Here is a 16,052-nt window from a genome sequence, read left to right as displayed (position 1 = left end):
CTGGGATCAGGGAGGGGCCCTGAGCGCGGCCATGTTTTTGTACGGAGGCTGCGCAAAGCATGCTGGGTCCGAGTGGCTGGGTTTTGAAGGCGAGGATGGCGGGAACTCGTCCCTGGGCTGCGTGAGCCCGAGGAGCGGAGGTAAGGGAGGAGGTGAGGGGAAATAAGGTGGCTGGGTGGAAGGCTACCTGGCCCCTCGCAGCTCCTGGCGTGTGGAAGCCGAGCCGGAGGGCCTGTGCCCCAGGGTGCGCTCAGGGCCGGCGAGCTGGAGTGGACGCGGGCTGCTGGCGCCCGGGGGAAGGGCGGGGCGGGAAGGGGAGTCCTGGCAGTGACCCTTGGGGTGTTGGTCTACCGTCCAGGTTTTTCCGGAGGTGGCTAGATGTGACTTCCTTGCCATTTTTTCCTGTGTCGGCGCGGAAATCCAGGTTCTTGCTGCCGGCGCCTGGACCGCGCCCCGGGAAGGCTGGTGCATTCGGAAACCTGAGCGGATGGAGCCGGCGAACACTTCCAGTCCGGAGGGCGGGTCCGGGGCAGGTATTCAAGCGGCGGTCTCTATCCCTTCGCGGCTGCTGCCCGGAGATGGCCACCCCCGCCCTCCTCTCCTCTCTGCGGTGCCCGCCCCGTTGGGGAGCGGAACAGTGGACGGCACTGGGCACGCACACCCCCCTTGCGCCGCACAGGTTTCGTGGTTTTTACAATTTGAAGGCAAAACCCCCACCTGCAAAAAGCTGGGACTCGCCTTATTGCCGGTCTGCGGGACAAGCGGCAAGATCGTCGGGGCACCATTAACTTCACGTTTCTAGGCTCCGGCCCCTTTTACACCGGTGGTTTGCATTCCTCATGTGCAGTGTCTCTTTCCAGGGCTACAGTTCTAGCCAGCGAGGTCTCCCTCTCTCTTCCCAGGATTTGGGGGGCCCTTCATGCATGACCCCGTGGGAGAGGCAGTGCCGGGCGGGGGCTTTGGCGTCGCTGAGAGCTGGGTTGGCGTCCCGGCTCTGCCGCTGCAAACGCTGTGGCCTTGGGCGGGTTGTTTTCCCTTTCTCTGCTTCCGTTTTTCTCCTGGAAAATGGAGGTGAAGAGCAGCATTGTGGTAGTGTTGTGGGTATTAGATAATTCTTTTCTGTTTCTTACGGAAAGCATTTCACGCGCGCACACACACACACACACATATATGTATATGTATATGACATATTCAATAAATGCTTTGATTCTTTACATGTTTTGCAAGGAAATAACCTAGCACATGTGTGTTAATACGTAGGAAGAGTTCAGCAGATGCTTTATTGGAGTTGATTATGAAAATACGACCTTTACGGTGCAGGCATCCCTCAGATATTCCGGGTTCAGTTCTAGAGCGCTGCCATGAAGCAAGTCAGAATCTGTTCACTGGTGTGGGATGTTGCTTTCAGTTTGTAAAAAGAAAAAACAAAAAACCACACACACACACACACACACAACCAACACTGTACCGGGAAGGGCAGTAAAGGCCGCCCCGTACAACCAGGTGCGCTGGTATTGGTCCTTAGTCCGTCTCCAGGGAACTGACATTTGCCTCTGAGTTTCTGTCCAGCAGGGAGCGTGGTTTCCTCTCTAATATTTGTGGGCCGTTCTCTTAGTTTGTGCTGTTACGGTCCTGTGCTAATATTTTTCAGAGCTTCAAAGAATTATGCTTTAGCACTTTGGGGAAACATGCATAAAAACCAACTTAAGAAACAATTCTACATTTTGAAAAACAGTTTCTGAGAGAGCCAGTGAATTGGGTGACTGTTTTCCGCTGGGTTATCATCACCACGGTTAGCTGAGATGAGCTATATTCAGAGAATGTTCTTTTTTGGACGTTGTCCTGGTTAGGGACTGCTTGCTTGTACATCAGTGTTCAGACTAAGAGGCTGCTGATCTTTGGTTTCTGTTGTCAGTTCTTCTGGTTTTATCAATTGGGGCCAATGTCTAACAATTAACTAGCCACAAAGTTCTGAAAAAAAAGTGGGGGGGTGTCACCCTTTATTCTTCCCTGCAATGCTTTCTGCTGCCAGAATTGGAAATCCTTGGCTTCTTGAGAAATTCTCTCTGCTTTCTTCAGGTGTGCTCGCTCACTTGGAAAGACTAGAGGCTAAATCCCGTAAAAAATTCGAAGAGCCACAGGGAGCGGAGAGCGCTCTTGGAAACAAGATTCGTAACCTGAGGAGCCTGCGAGATAAACTGAGGGCGGAAGTGAACCGACGTCAGGCCGGGGTGAGTAGGAGGGTGACTGTTGGCAGGCTTCCCTGGTGTGTCAAGAGCATGACCTGGGAATTCGAAAATCTGTATAATGTGATTTACCTGTGATCTTACTGGATTGATTTCAGTCCTTGATCCCTCATCAAACCTGTAGGTCTCGGCTGATATCAACATCAACTAACAATTCTCAGGCATTACTGATGGCCCTGCAGGTTCTAAAACCTGCCCTCCGACATGAACCTGTGGCCCAGTCTCAGCCTGACTTGAGTCTTTGGTACCGTGTCATTAGAGCCATTTTTCTGTTGCCCAGACTTAAAGCCTCACAGGAAACACTCTTTCCTCTTTTCAGTTTTCTATCTAGCCCAGGTCCAGCCAGCAAGAACTCGCAAGTTTTCTTTTAGGTAGTCTTTGTGCTTCCTCCTCTTCCTTCCCCACTCTATTGCAATCACTCAGTATTATCCCCATCCGCTGTAAATATGTATCAGGTGATTTGGATGCCGGGATTGTCACAATAGTCTGCTAGCTGGTTCTCTTTAGTATTTTACTCCTCCAGTAAATCCTACACAGCCAAGAAAATGCTTTCATAAAACACTGTCGTTTCCTTGCTCAAAAACCTTCACTAACCATTCATTGCCCATGGTTATGGTCAGCCTTCTTTTACTCACCTTCCCACCTCTCTTCCATTGCCCTCTTTACTCGCTTCTTTCTCTCCCTCCCTCCCTTCACTTTTTTATTACAGTAAAATATATCTGTAAATATATATAAAGAGCACAAATCTGCAGAACCTTTTACAAAGTGAACACACCCTGTACCACACAGATCAAAGCAGAGAATATTATCAGTGCCCTCAGTCTCCCTCTTGTATCCTTCTAGTCATTTTCCTCAAGGTAACCACTGTTCTGATTTCTGACATCACACGTTGGTTTTACCTGTTTGTGAACTTCATGTAATTGTTAAAATTATAAAATTCATGTCTTCTTTAGCTGAATATTATGTCTGTGAGATTCATGTTGTTGCATGTAATGGTCATTTTTTATTGCTGTATAGTAATGTTATGAATATTCCACAATTAATTTAGCTGTTGTACTGTTGGTGACATTTGGGTTATTGGGGCTGTTTCACTTTGGGTCTATTAAGAATAATGCTGCTGCCCTGACCGTGTGGCTCGATTGGTTGGAGCATCCGGTGCACCAAAGGATTACAGGTTTGGTTCTTGATCAGGTTCTGGGTTTGATCCCAGTTGGGGCGTGTACTGGAAGCAATCCATGGATGTTTCTTGCATTAATGTTTCTCTCCCTCTCCATTCTTCTCTCTAAAATCAATTAACACACACACACATATTCTCAGGTGACACTTAAAAAGAAGAATGCTGCTATGAATATCCTTGTTCCTGTGTTTTGGTCTAAAAATATACACTTTTCTATTAGGTATGGATTTGGTAGAATTTCTGGGTCACGGGTATGCATATTAGCTTTAGTAAATACTGCCAAACAGCTTTGAAAGTGATTGCACCAGTTTTACATTCCCAGCAATATTGTATAAGCTTTCCATTGTTTTGCATCTTTATCTATAGTTGATATTGTTGGTTTTAAAAATTTGATATTCCAGCCGAACCGGTTTGGCTCAGTGGATAGAGCATCGGCCTGCGAACTCAAGGGTCCCGGGTTCGATTCCGGTCAGGGGCATGTACCCTGGTTGCGGGCACATCCCCAGTGGGGGGCGTGCAGGAGGCAGCTGATCGATCTCTCTCATCGATGTTTCTAACTCTCTATCCCTCTCCCTTCTCTGTAAAAAATCAATAAAATATATTTAAAAAAAAATTTGACATTCTGGTGGGAATATAATATCTCATTGTGGATTAATTTGCATTTGCCTAATAAGTAATGATGTTAAGTACCTGTATTAGCCACTTCAGAGTCTTCTTTTGTAAAGTATTCTTTTCAAGGCTTTTGCAAAAATTTTATTGGGTTGTCTACCTCTTTAAATTGTAGAATTTTTTACATATTTTGGATATGAATTCTTTGGTATATGTTTTACAAATCTTCTCTTACATTATAGCTTGCCTTTTCATTCTCTGATGGGGTCTCGTGATGAAAGCCTTTGTTTTAATGAAGTTTGATTTAGGAATCTAATTTTATGCTTACCGCTCTTTGCCTGGAGGGTACCTTGCCTGCAGAATGTTGGGTTCCCTTCTTGATGGGATCTTGGCCCATAGAAAGGCTGCTTTGGTAACCTTGGCCTCGTTTTTTGTCTTAGTGAGACTGCTACCCAGTCTGGCCTATAGCTTTCTATTTGACTCATATGCCTTGTGATACAAATCAAATGCTCCGAGGGGGGAGCTGCAGGGAAAGCCCAGCTAAGCTCAGAGCATGTATCTTTAACCTTCAGTCTGGCTATTTTGGTGGTTCTGTAATGCCTTCAGACCATTTTATTTGCTTATATGTTTGCTTGCTTAGTTTTAGAACTGCTTTTGAGGGAAACCTGCTATGTAGTTCTCAGAGGGAGCGCCAGTCTGAGACTAATTATTGGGCCATTGCTCTAAGTGTACATCCTAGAGTCAGTATTTCTTATCCTGGCACTTGAAAGCTTGCTGATCCAAACCAACTGTCCAGCTTTGCCTCTTTGCAACTTACCCTGTGTTCACGCTAGACTTTTCTTCACACCCTTTTCTTTAGCCTCTCACAATCCTCTTTAGGCCAGCACGATCCTAGCACTGTGACCCATGAGATTCTTCCTCTACTATGAATTCATAGCACTGGTAGACCACTGTAGCATTTCTTCATTCATTGTGTAATATACATCCTATTCAGCTTTATTCCAGTTCAAGGCAAGCAGAGACTGTGTTATGCCCCTTTGTACCATCTGATTTGCTGTGTATCTTTCAGGTAGAAGCCAGTGTAGAACCTGACGAAACATTTGAGGTCAGTGAGCAAGAAGTTTTGGAAAGAAAACGAGAAAATGTGAAATCCATTCTGCAAGCATATCGTTTTACAGGTATACCTTTTTCTAACCTGTTTCAGTCTGGGTCTCTTGTCTCTACTGAGTTTGCTAGTTGTATTATTAGTCATGGACTTACTCCTTGAGCATTGGTTTTGCCCCCTCAATATACACAAAAAACTGGCATAGTATTTGTAGGCATCTTTACCTACAATATTGGCCTTTGTGCAGCAGATTGATTAGTAGCTGGTTTCAACTGTTCATTTTAGCTGTTCAGTGTGTGCCAGATCCTGTTCTAGAACTTTCTTTACTTCTGGCTTGCTTTATGCCACTGGTCAAATAGTTTGAGCCCCTCAAGTCTCTGTTTCACCATTAATATGGGGGTTTAGTCTCATTATCTATGTCACAAGAGGAGTGTGGGGAGAACTGGGTACTACCATAAATTATTTAACACTCAGAATAAAAGAGAATAGGTAAATTGAAATTTTCAAAATCTCTTCCTCAATAATTGCTATTTAGGATTTTTCTTTTTCCCACCATCCCATGGTTTTAACTCAAAGTGAGACTTAATGAGGGGAAAGAGTCTATGATAGTCATTCATTCAACAAACACTTGAGTACACACTATACGTGTGGTGCTAGGTGGTGCTGGAGCAACTGGTATGAACAGATGAGTAAGGTACTAACTTTGCCTGACATCTGTTCAGTTGTGTTGTCTTGTTTGTCTCAGGGCTCAGTGGGAAACTGACCAGCCGAGGAGTCTGTGTTTCCATCAGCACTGCTTTTGAGGGGAACCTGCTGGATTCCTATTTTGTGGATCTTGTCATACAGAAACCACTTCGGATACATCACCATTCGATTCCAGTCTTCATTCCCCTAGAGGAGATAGCTGCAAAATACCTACAGAGCAATATTCAGCACTTCCTGTTCAGTCTCTGCGAATACCTAAATGCTTACTCTGGAAGGAAGTATCAAGCAGATCAACTTCAGGTATCTGTCTGGAATCTTATATGGCATTTGATGAGCCCAAGTTAGACTTAAAAGGGACAAAAAAGAGTCAAGTTGTTTTTTTAATGTTTCATAACTGAGTTAGAATTAGAAGTTTGACTATTATCCTTCCAATACTTGGTTTATTATTTATATACAAGCTATTTCCTACTCTCTTACCTGTTGAAACTCTGGATGATGTTGAAGCATGAGTACTGGTTAAGGAGTTATTCACGCCTCAGTAGTGATCTTCAAACTTCTATATTTGACCCTTTCTTCCCCTCACAAAATAGAGTACAGTTGCTGTACTGTTAATTCAACAGGGATTGATAGAGTACTTACTATGTGCCAAGTGCCTTGCTGAATTGAGTATAAATGCAAAGCAGAATAATGTTTTCTGAAATATCAGAGGAATACTGTCTATCTTTGCCTGAACTCCCTACTTTCTTAGGATTGCAATTGAGCCTGGGGTTGGGGTAAAAAACAAAACAAAAGAACAGGCAAGAATGAATGCAATAGGGAATAAGTGACTCTTATAAACTTAGTATTTCCCTCACCATGCATTTGGAATGACACTGAAGCTCCTGGTTGTCATTTGATAAACTGATATGTATATGCAGACAGAAAGCATCTTAGCCCTGTATATGATGTCAACGAAATTCTTGGCAGAAATAGTACCCCCCCCCCCACCCCACCCCACCCCTCCCCCACCCCACCCCCTGGCCTAAGTGCTCCTGCAGGTCTTCCTAGGCTTCCACCGACTCTCGGTTATCCTATAATCTCTACCATTGGTCCTTTTTACAGGCCTTTCCCTGGCCTTTATTTATCTGAAATCTAATTAACGGGGCCCTATTTTTGGTAGTCAGTGTTTGAAGTGTCACAGCCACTCACTGCTTTTAGAGCTGTAATTGTCTATACTTTGTGTCTGTTTTGATCCCCGCCGCCATTAGAGTGACTTTGCAGCCTTTCTGGCTGGGCCCTTGCAGAGAAACTCACTGTGCAACCTGCTATCATTTACTTACAAAGCGGAGCCGAGTGGCCAGTCCTTCCCATTCTGTGCGAGACTGCTATATAAGGACCTCACAAGAACCCTTCCAACTGACGTCACTGTTACTTCTCAAGGTAAGAGGAAGGGTGCCTCAGTGGAGAAATTATATAACAAGCTCTGGGTTACTCAAGTTGAGTGAAGCAGGGTAAAATAGGCAGAATACATGAGTTGGACCTCTTGAGACACTTTCTTCTGTTTATATACCATAAAGCAGAAAAATGTGAAGACTATTTTATTTGTTTCTACCAATTTTTCCTCTTCTCTTTGTAAGTAATAAACATAATCATCATCATTTTCCCTCCTACTTTGCTCCTTCCAAATCAGCTAGTGTTCTTTCAGCTTATAATTTGTTTTCATTGAAGATTGCTCTTGAAGAGACAGCTAATGAGGCTGAGTCATAGGGCCAGAGTGGTGCAGAGAGCCAAATGGACATGAAAAGTCATTATACTTTGAGCTTTCTAGAGACTATTCAGTAAATGGGATTTTTTTCAGAACTGACTGAGATTTTTGTACATGTGTATGTCTGACTTTGTTTCAGTTAAGTGTACCATAGTAATGTACATGGGCAGTAATGAAAAATAAGAAAATGTTTTAGGAGGCAAGAATTTCGAAGCTGCCACAGGTTTTATACCATAGGTATTTTTTTAATCTTCACCCAAGGACATGCTTATTAATTTTAGAGAGAGGGGAACATTGATGGGAAAGAGAACAATATACCTTCCACATGTGACCCCACCAGGGATTGAACCTGCAGCCTTTCAGTGTACGGGACGATGCTTCAACCAACTGAGCCACACCAGTCAGGGCACCATAGGTTTTCGTTTCCCTTCTAAGTTCCCCATCTCAAAATTGGCATTGGTGTAATTAGAGCCAGGCTCTCGGCTCCAGACCAAAAAATAAGTTACCTAGGTCCAGACTATCAGTGACGACCCAGGTTCTGATTCTCCCAAGTGCACTGGTGAGACTGATAGAAGCTGTCCTTTTAGGAACGGATGCATTGTCCACCTCCTGGGAAGAACAGCGAGCTTCCCATGAAAACCTGTTCTGCACAAAGCCCCTTCATCAAGTGTTTGCTTCATTTGCAAGAAGAGAAGAAAAGCTGGATATGAACCTGCTCTACTAGAATATTCTTTGCATTGAGAACACATCAAAAGTGAGTAAACAAGTACTGGACACAGTCCCAGGCAAGGTCATGGGACTGAAAACTGTTGAAAGGCTCAGACTCCTTACAATGGAGACAGATACCCACCTCTTCAGGATGCTGAAGGTGCAAGTTTGAGTCTAGACATTGGCAATTTTGGACAATTCTCCACAATTGCCTGGTCAGTTGTTAAAGGCTCAAGACAATCCCATCTGTTCTTAGAGATAGTGATTTGTCCATACGTTTTAGTTGAAAATCAAACTGGGTTGTAGGGCAATCGAAGGCATTTTGTGAAAGAGGAGTATATACTATTCAACCAGAGTATTTCTAACTTTTATAAGAGCTTTAATTCCATCTCATTTTCCTAATTGAGACATTTGAAAAGGAAGTTCTTAGAACATTCTGTTCATATGAGATGAATCTTATACTTAAGAAGGGACATGTGTTTAGTCTTTGGTTTGGAGCAGCATATTCTAGACCACTGCCTTTGAAGGTGGTGTGAGAAAGTACTATGGATAAAGTAATCAGGGTTCTATGTCTCGTTTTGTTTCCTAAAACATCCGGGTAGAAAGCATGGTCAGAAGTCTGCTCATAAGGTGAAGCAGACCTTCCCTCCATCTCCTGGTCTGAGAACCAGGGCCTTGGATCTGCTGGCACTTTCTTTGGTTTAAGGGAGTATGTGTAGGGCCAGGTTCTGCCATTTCAGGTCCTGTCCCGCTTTGGCCAGTCACAAATAGGCGTCATTACTACCCCAAGCCCCACTCACTCTAAAATGGTCACTTCCTAGACCTGGTGACCAGGAAGTAACCGTACAGGTGTGGGAGCACCAGCTGGGAGGAGCACGCAGTGGTAAGTCAGTTAGGACCACCATTTAGAAGAAAGCACCTAAAAAGTAAGAGATGTCTTAGTTCAAGCTCTTGTGCCTTCCAGGAAGGTAGTTACCAAAAAGCACTTCTCTGAGGAGAGGTCTTAACAGGATTTTCACAATGATCACATTCAAGTTGAAGAAAACTTTTAATAAAACAGTCTTATTCTTTATCAATACCTGTAAATTCTCTTTTAAAGCAGTAGCAAAGGCGACTGTAGCAAGAGCTCAAAAGGCAAGGCAATATCGGAAAGTGTTTGTTAACAGAAAGTTAAAAATATAAATGTAGATCTGTTGATATATTTTTCTTTCAGAAGTAAATTCCCTTTCCCTCCCACCAGGTAAAAGGAAATATTGCACTTTCTGCTCCCATGACTAAGGTGACAGGGGTTCCAGAAGAACCTTTCAAGGTTATCAGGACAGGGCCCTTTGACCTAACTCAGATCATACAGAGACAGGTCTCCAGCTGGTGCTCTCTTCAGAATGAAAAGCACAGCTTTCAAGTTATAGCTGGGAGCAGACATTCACCAGCATAGTGGCCCTGCCCCAGCTTCCCCTCCAGCTGAGCTCCCGCCTCTGATACATCCTGCTCACAGTGGCCATGGCCTCTGTGGGGGAAGAAGGGCTGGTCCAGTGCTATGCCTAAGACCCTGACTCTGGGGGAGCTACAGGCACACTGAGGAATAAATAGTATGGCCACCCTCAGAGCTCACGAAATGAAGGCTTGAGGGGATTTTTAAATCTAAAGTCTATGTGAGTGTGCACTTCAGCAATTTGGGACTGTTGGGACTTAGTCATTTGTCCTTTCCCAAGGTCTTTGATTCCAAAAAATACATCCTCCCTGGGGCTAGCAGCCATTCAGGAGTTGTCTACTACCTGGTGGGGCAGGGTCACAGAGGAGCCGTTCGGGAAGGCGGCTGGCTTATCACGCCCCTTCAAGAAAAAGGTCAGCAGCTCCCCCTTCCCTTTCACAAAGATGGGCCCCCGCCTCACAAAGCGAAAGCCGTACTCTCGAAGGATGGCTTGTGTTTCTTCTACCACCTGTAGAGGAAGCACAGAGCTTGGGGTTAGACAGTGAGCCTACACCGAGGCTGCCCCGATGACATCTCCATGTGACCCACAGGTCCCAGGCACTCCTTGTACTCCATGCCCCAGAACACAGGTGCGCTTTGCCAAGGGTCCTCCCTTCGCCCAAAGAGAGTCTAGCGCTCTCTCCTCAGATGCCTATGTGATGGCACCACTGTTGGGGAACTTCTACCCTCTGCCCTTGTTCCCTTTGCCCCTTTTGTGGAACTTTCTTGCCAGGCCCAGGTGCCACAGCCCAGGATGTTATTACCCAGAACTTATTCCTAAGTTTTGCAAGCGGGGTCAATGTCTCTCCTCCCTTCTGCTGCCCTGGAGGCATCTTTCCCCACTCTTGCCTTTGCTCTCCCAGCACTGCCGATGTCATGTTTAGGCCAATGAGGAGACAGTGCACGGCAGAACACACTATTCCCTGCATCTGAGCACATGGACAGACCTGAATGTTACCCATGACCCCTGTGGACTCCATCCTGCTGGCGACGTTGACTGTATTGCCCCAGATGTCGTAGTGTGGTTTCCGGGCTCCAATAACCCCAGCCAGGACCCCTCCTTTGTTCATGCCTACGGTAGAGGCATAAAGTTCGGCATAGTTACACTTCTCAGAAGCTACTAGGTTCTCTCACAGAATTCACCACCTGACCTCTACCACAAAGCTATTCATATTTACCTGCCTTCACCAGGTACTTGGCAGACTGTTAGCCGCCCCAATATGCTGATTAACAGTACGGAAGTTGCCAGTTTCCCTCTAACACGGACCTGGCACTTTAAGTCTCCTGTGATTTCATCAGGAGTGAGCCCCCAATTGTCTCCATTCCCATAAGGCAGGGGTTCTCAACCTTCTGGCCCTTTAAATACAGTTCCTCATGTTGTGACCCAACCATAAAATTATTGTCGTTGCTACTTCATAACAGTAATGTTGCTACTGTTATGAATCGTAATGTAAATATCTGGTCTTAGGCAACCCCTGTGAAAGGGTCGTTCAACCGCCAAAGGCGTTGAGAACCGCTGCCATAGTGGGTAACAGATGACTAATTCTTAACAGACTGGACTGAAGTGAATAACCTCCTCAATAGGCATAGCCAGATTGAGAAGAAACCATCATTGTAAACACTGTGGGACAGGGAGGGCTGGCCATCTAGAAGAGCCTGGACTAAAGGTCCTTCCAGCTCTGAGTATGGGACCCTACCCCGTCTAAATGCGTCAGATCTAAGCCTCTCCTCCCTCTTGGTGAGTGCTGACTCCCGTGTCAGAAGGGAGCTAGAGCCTTACCTATGCGCAGCATGAAGTTGTTGAAGGACTGGTTGTTGATGTTTGTAAGCGTATCCTTCATGGCTAGTGCAAAGTCAGCCAGATCAGCCAGGTGCTGCCAGCGCTCCTTGTCTGACTTTTCCTCCTGTGCCAGGGAGCAGCAGTGAAAGCGTCAGGAGCCACTCTGGGCCCACACCCGCAGCAGACTGTGCCACCCCTTCTTAACATTCTGGAGGTCAGTCCCTTCCCCTGGCTGATAAAGGCCTATTCAGTTTTTCTCACAAAGGAGTCAGGATCCTCTTTAGCACCCTCTGTCACTGTGACAGACTGGGCAATGGTGGTGGGGAGGACAAATTGTACCTAACCCATCTGCTGTGTACCTGCTTAGGAGTCACGTCTCTTCACCTAGTCCGAACCTGGTCTTAAACTTGGGATAGTTGTCCTTGTTTTAATTCCTAAACTAGATTATAAGCACTTGAGGGTTAGGCGTGTTTCTTTAACCTCATCCATAATAGGGAGATGGCGGTTGTGATGTTTTAAGAACAGCTCTTGAGATGAGGGCCCCAACAGCTTTTCTCACCTCTGGTACCTAAATCGACCTGGCTTCACAGGTCTGCTTTAACTTAACAGAATCATTCCCCGATGTGGATGTTTTCATGGTTCCATAATTGTGTAGATGGTTCTGTTGCCCAGCGCTTATGAAAGTATAGAAGGGAGCACAGCCACAGTTCCACAAAGCATCTTATGCCTGACTTAAGCCGGGGAACAGTAGTGGACTGCTGTGGGTGTGCTGTTATTTCTGCTCATTACACTTTCTCAGTAAACCCAGTTTTAAATTGACTCGGTCCTAGTGGTGTGTGTCTGTACTGGTGCAAAGTGCCTTTGTACAACAGTGCTTAATGTTAGTTGCTCTTGTAACTCCTGGTTTTCCATGTGCTAAGTGTGGGCTGCCTCTTGCCTCAGGAGGCAGAGCCCTATCTCCTCTCTAGCCATTGAGGTGGTTAGGTACCTTGCTGGAGCTGGAAAAGCCGTTGGTGTTGACATCTGGGGTGACTCCGGAAGCTGCCATATAGGTACTGCCAATGGTTTTGATCTTGGTGATGACCCGGAATTTGGGATTGTCTAGAAGCTAAGACCAGTATTAAGGAAGAGAAAACTGTCAGCAGTCAATTGGGATTGATGAGCCAACTAAATGACAGGTTTGCCTGTTTGCAATTCCCCCACAAAGCATCCGAGATGCTTTTCTATAAAAGCTTTGTTCTGCCTCTTATCTGCCATGTGATCCTAGGCAAACTTCTTGATTTCCTAAGCCTCAGTTTCTACAACCTTAACATTGGGATAAAACTGCCAATCTCCTAGGGAGCTGAACATATATGTAAAAACATTTCTCTTGATGTATGTTACCTAATAAATGTTTAATGAATCTGAATTTGAAGATAGGAGGAATCAGGAATCTTAGGATCTTTTTTTGGCCAATCTTTATCCTGTGAAGTTGCAGGTGATTCCCCAGGCTCCCATCTCACCCCCTCAGACCCAACACTCCAAGCAGCTATAGAAGCCCATACATTACAGGGAGGGAATTATATAGGAAAATGTAGCGAGCTAGAGCAGAGGTGGGGAACCTTATCAACTTAAAAATTAGCCTGCTATATTTGGTCAAATGTTTAATTACTTCACCCCTAATGCCTTGGCAGAGGCAGACCAAGTAATTTTGCAGGCCAGACGTTCCCCACCCCTGAGCTAGAGTAACTCCAGATTCTCTTGGACTTCTGCAGCCTGTCCTGAGAGATCAATTGAAACAAGCTGGCCTTGTGGCAGGAGGAGGGGAGCAAGATGGACACTCACAGAGTCAAAATCTGAGATGATCTCATTGAGGAAGCGCAGACACTCAATGCCACCATTATTGATGCTCTCCTCTGTGTAGAAGTCAGCAAAGTTGGGCAGGGAGGCAAACATGACTCCAATCTCATCATAAGACTGGCTATACAGCTCCTAAAAAGAGGCAGGGCCAAAGTGCTCAAAGACTGGTTAAGTACTGTGCTACAGAAATGTCATCTTCCACACCGATAGGTGCACTCAGCTTGTTGGACACACACATCTCCCAGATTATCCCAACTCTGAATTGTTAGAAAGCTCTCATCACAACTGACTAAATTAAAATTTAAAAAAAAAAAAAAAAAAGCTTCTCTAGTCCCTGTACAGCCCTAGCCGAGAGAAAGGGAGTGGGGAAGTGAGGCAGAAGCAGCATTCTATTTGAGCTCACAGCTGGCAAAAACGCAGGCTCCAGCCAAAGTTTCATCTTCTGAAAAGGGCCTCACACCGGTGTGTGTGTCCCCAGAAACAGTGTCTGTAGCAGGCCTGGGCTCAGAGGTGCTCCCTAGCAGAAAGCCAGAAGACACAACCTCCTGGCTCCAGGCCATAGCACGAGGTCACCCCTCACCTCATCTCTCTTCTTGGACCCCAGGAAATGGCGTGCCACATGGTCGGGCAACATGTTGGTGACCAGGGCCTCATTCCAGCGTCGCATCTCGTAGACACGTTCCTTCTGGTCATGGACCTCAATCTTCCACAAGAACAGTGTCCGTGCGAGTTTTTCCACCTGCAGACACATGCCATTTGATGGGAAGATGGAAACTGGGAGGAAGATGGCTACATGGCAAGGGAAAGAAAAAGACCACCCAGAGCTGCAGCGAGGAGCCGGCCTCTGGTTACAGCAGAGATCGAAGGCACCTTCTGGATGTGTGGAGTCGCCCGGGATCTAACTAGCCACAGGTCTGCCTTATGGGATCTCCTGGTCCAGGGAGGAGTCCCATTTCCAGCTGCCATGAAGTGGCTTGGGAAGGCTGTACTTCCCCTGGCCAACCACTGGGTGGTACTTGAGCTAACATGGAGCAGTAAGTCCCTTACTTCCCTGCCCGCTCTTTTTTTCCCTTTTAACCAAACAAAAAACTTCATCAGCTCTTTCCCTTTCTCTTCTGGCTCCATGGTCAGTGTGTTAATGACCCCCCAGAGCCTGGGTGAATAAAGATCCGTAAGCCCCTGGCTTAGAGAATAGAGCTTTTACCCAGGCTCTGATGCCCCTCCCCCATGCTTCCTTCAGCATCCTGGAGTGGGTCAGAAGTGACCAGGAAAAGAATAAGGTGGTGGCTTGATAGGGTCACATGCCATATTGGGCAAAGGAAACCAGCATTCCTTATGAGGTTGGGTTCTCAGAGCCTACTCCTCGGGCCCTGATGGGTTGTAAGCAAAATAGGAGAGAAGGGTGTGCAGGCACTCACGTGGCGGGAGAAGTAGTAGAAACTCAGCATCATGACGAAGATCATCACTGTCATCGTGTACTTGGAAGGCACCAGGGGCAGCCTGCAGGGCAGAGAGTAATTCAACTGAAGGCACCCCGGCTGCTCTCCTAAAAGGTGTTTTATTCCCATGGGGATGCACTCTTTCCTGTCACCCTGGGTCCCAGAAATTCCTGGCTCCTTTAGCACCTTCACATTTACTGCCTCCCACTGGGCAACAGTGAAGCTTTCTTAGATCACTAAGAGCCAACCCATCCTGGCGCCTCCTGGCTGCACTTGGAATTCACATCAGGGCTGCTCCCAGGTGTTTAATAAATACTGCATCATCTGATCCCAGAAGTAACTGTAAGCATGTAGGAGCTTGGAAAAAGGACAGACTACCATCACAGCAATGGCATTGGGGCACAATTTTGCCATGCTTTTTTATAACTATATATTTTTGCATGGAGCTATGTAATTCATTTTTATTACTGTATAGTATTCTGTTGCATGAATATACCACAACTTATATACCATTCACTATTTATATAATTTGGATCGTTTTCATTTGTTTTGAATGTTTGTGTGGCTATTATGAATTCTTGTACACATCCTGGGGCAAATATATGTACATGGATTTCTCTGAGGAATGTGTGTAGCAGTGGAACTGCTGGAATCTATGAGTTACCATTGTACTTGGTATTATCAGACTTCTTAATTCTTGCTAAACTGGTCTTTTGTTATGGTCTTAATTTGGATTTCCTGATTACTTAACACATTTCGTACCACTCAGGAGTTTTCTCGTGTTTCGCGAGCCATCTGTTAAGGACCGCTCACGAGTGTTCTTGTTTTTCACGCCCATGGAAAAAGGAGCGAATCTAGATGCTTATGTAAATTTTGTTTGGTCCCTCTTCATAGAGGAAAATGTTTTACGCAGTACCATACATTAAAAAAGTACTAGGAACTTTAATTATTTGTTTTTGTAAATAAAAATGTTATAATTATTGAAAAACAACACCTAAAGTGCATGATGATGATTTAAATAACATGCAGTTTGCCCAAAAACGTGCGGTCCCTGCCCTATGTCTTAGAGATTTCTATGCAGTACGCAATGTGTTAAATGCCTTTCATTTATTAGTGGCCATTTAGATTTCTTCTTGTGTGAAGGACTATTTCAGAGTTCTCCCCATCTTCTAATCTTTTGTTAAAACTTACCTGATTGTAGTCAAGTCACTGAGTCACAACATTCTAAA

The 16,052-nt window shown here is 45.4% G+C and overlaps 2 protein-coding genes across 6 annotated transcripts in view; one reads left to right on the top strand and one right to left on the bottom strand.

Annotated features, from left to right (window-relative positions):
• The first annotated feature begins 14 nt into the window (after positions 1 to 14).
• CENPO (centromere protein O) lies at positions 15 to 15,814 on the top strand. 4 transcript variants are annotated; one of them, XM_059660412.1, is made up of 8 exons: positions 15 to 140; positions 425 to 533; positions 2,080 to 2,231; positions 5,102 to 5,210; positions 5,883 to 6,142; positions 7,090 to 7,261; positions 8,174 to 8,340; positions 13,989 to 15,814. In XM_059660412.1, the coding sequence occupies exons 2-7, from the start codon at positions 488 to 490 to the stop codon at positions 8,308 to 8,310; spliced, it is 876 nt and encodes a 291-aa protein (XP_059516395.1). In that variant the 5' UTR covers positions 15 to 140; positions 425 to 487; the 3' UTR covers positions 8,311 to 8,340; positions 13,989 to 15,814. The 4 variants fall into 4 exon arrangements, with proteins under 4 accessions (XP_059516395.1, XP_059516392.1, XP_059516393.1 ...); XM_059660411.1 differs by having other exon boundaries at positions 40 to 140; positions 359 to 533; XM_059660409.1 differs by lacking the exon at positions 425 to 533 and having other exon boundaries at positions 17 to 140.
• Positions 9,324 to 16,052, bottom strand: part of ADCY3 (adenylate cyclase 3) — a 49,748-nt gene continuing 43,019 nt past the window's right edge. For both annotated transcript variants that reach the window (XM_059660402.1, XM_059660403.1), the window contains exons 16-22: positions 14,803 to 14,884; positions 13,965 to 14,123; positions 13,370 to 13,516; positions 12,534 to 12,653; positions 11,546 to 11,669; positions 10,713 to 10,837; positions 9,324 to 10,234 (exon numbers count right to left, since the gene is read on the bottom strand). In XM_059660402.1, the coding sequence (XP_059516385.1) occupies positions 10,052 to 10,234; positions 10,713 to 10,837; positions 11,546 to 11,669; positions 12,534 to 12,653; positions 13,370 to 13,516; positions 13,965 to 14,123; positions 14,803 to 14,884 (940 nt within the window). In that variant the 3' untranslated portion in view covers positions 9,324 to 10,051. The remainder of the gene's footprint in view (positions 10,235 to 10,712; positions 10,838 to 11,545; positions 11,670 to 12,533; positions 12,654 to 13,369; positions 13,517 to 13,964; positions 14,124 to 14,802; positions 14,885 to 16,052) is intronic.

The sequence above is a fragment of the Myotis daubentonii genome, chromosome 12, assembly GCF_963259705.1.
Source record: "Myotis daubentonii chromosome 12, mMyoDau2.1, whole genome shotgun sequence".
Lineage (NCBI taxonomy): Eukaryota > Metazoa > Chordata > Mammalia > Chiroptera > Vespertilionidae > Myotis > Myotis daubentonii.
The sequence above is the reverse complement of the archived record's forward strand: the minus strand, read 5'-3'. Positions and strand labels throughout refer to the sequence as shown.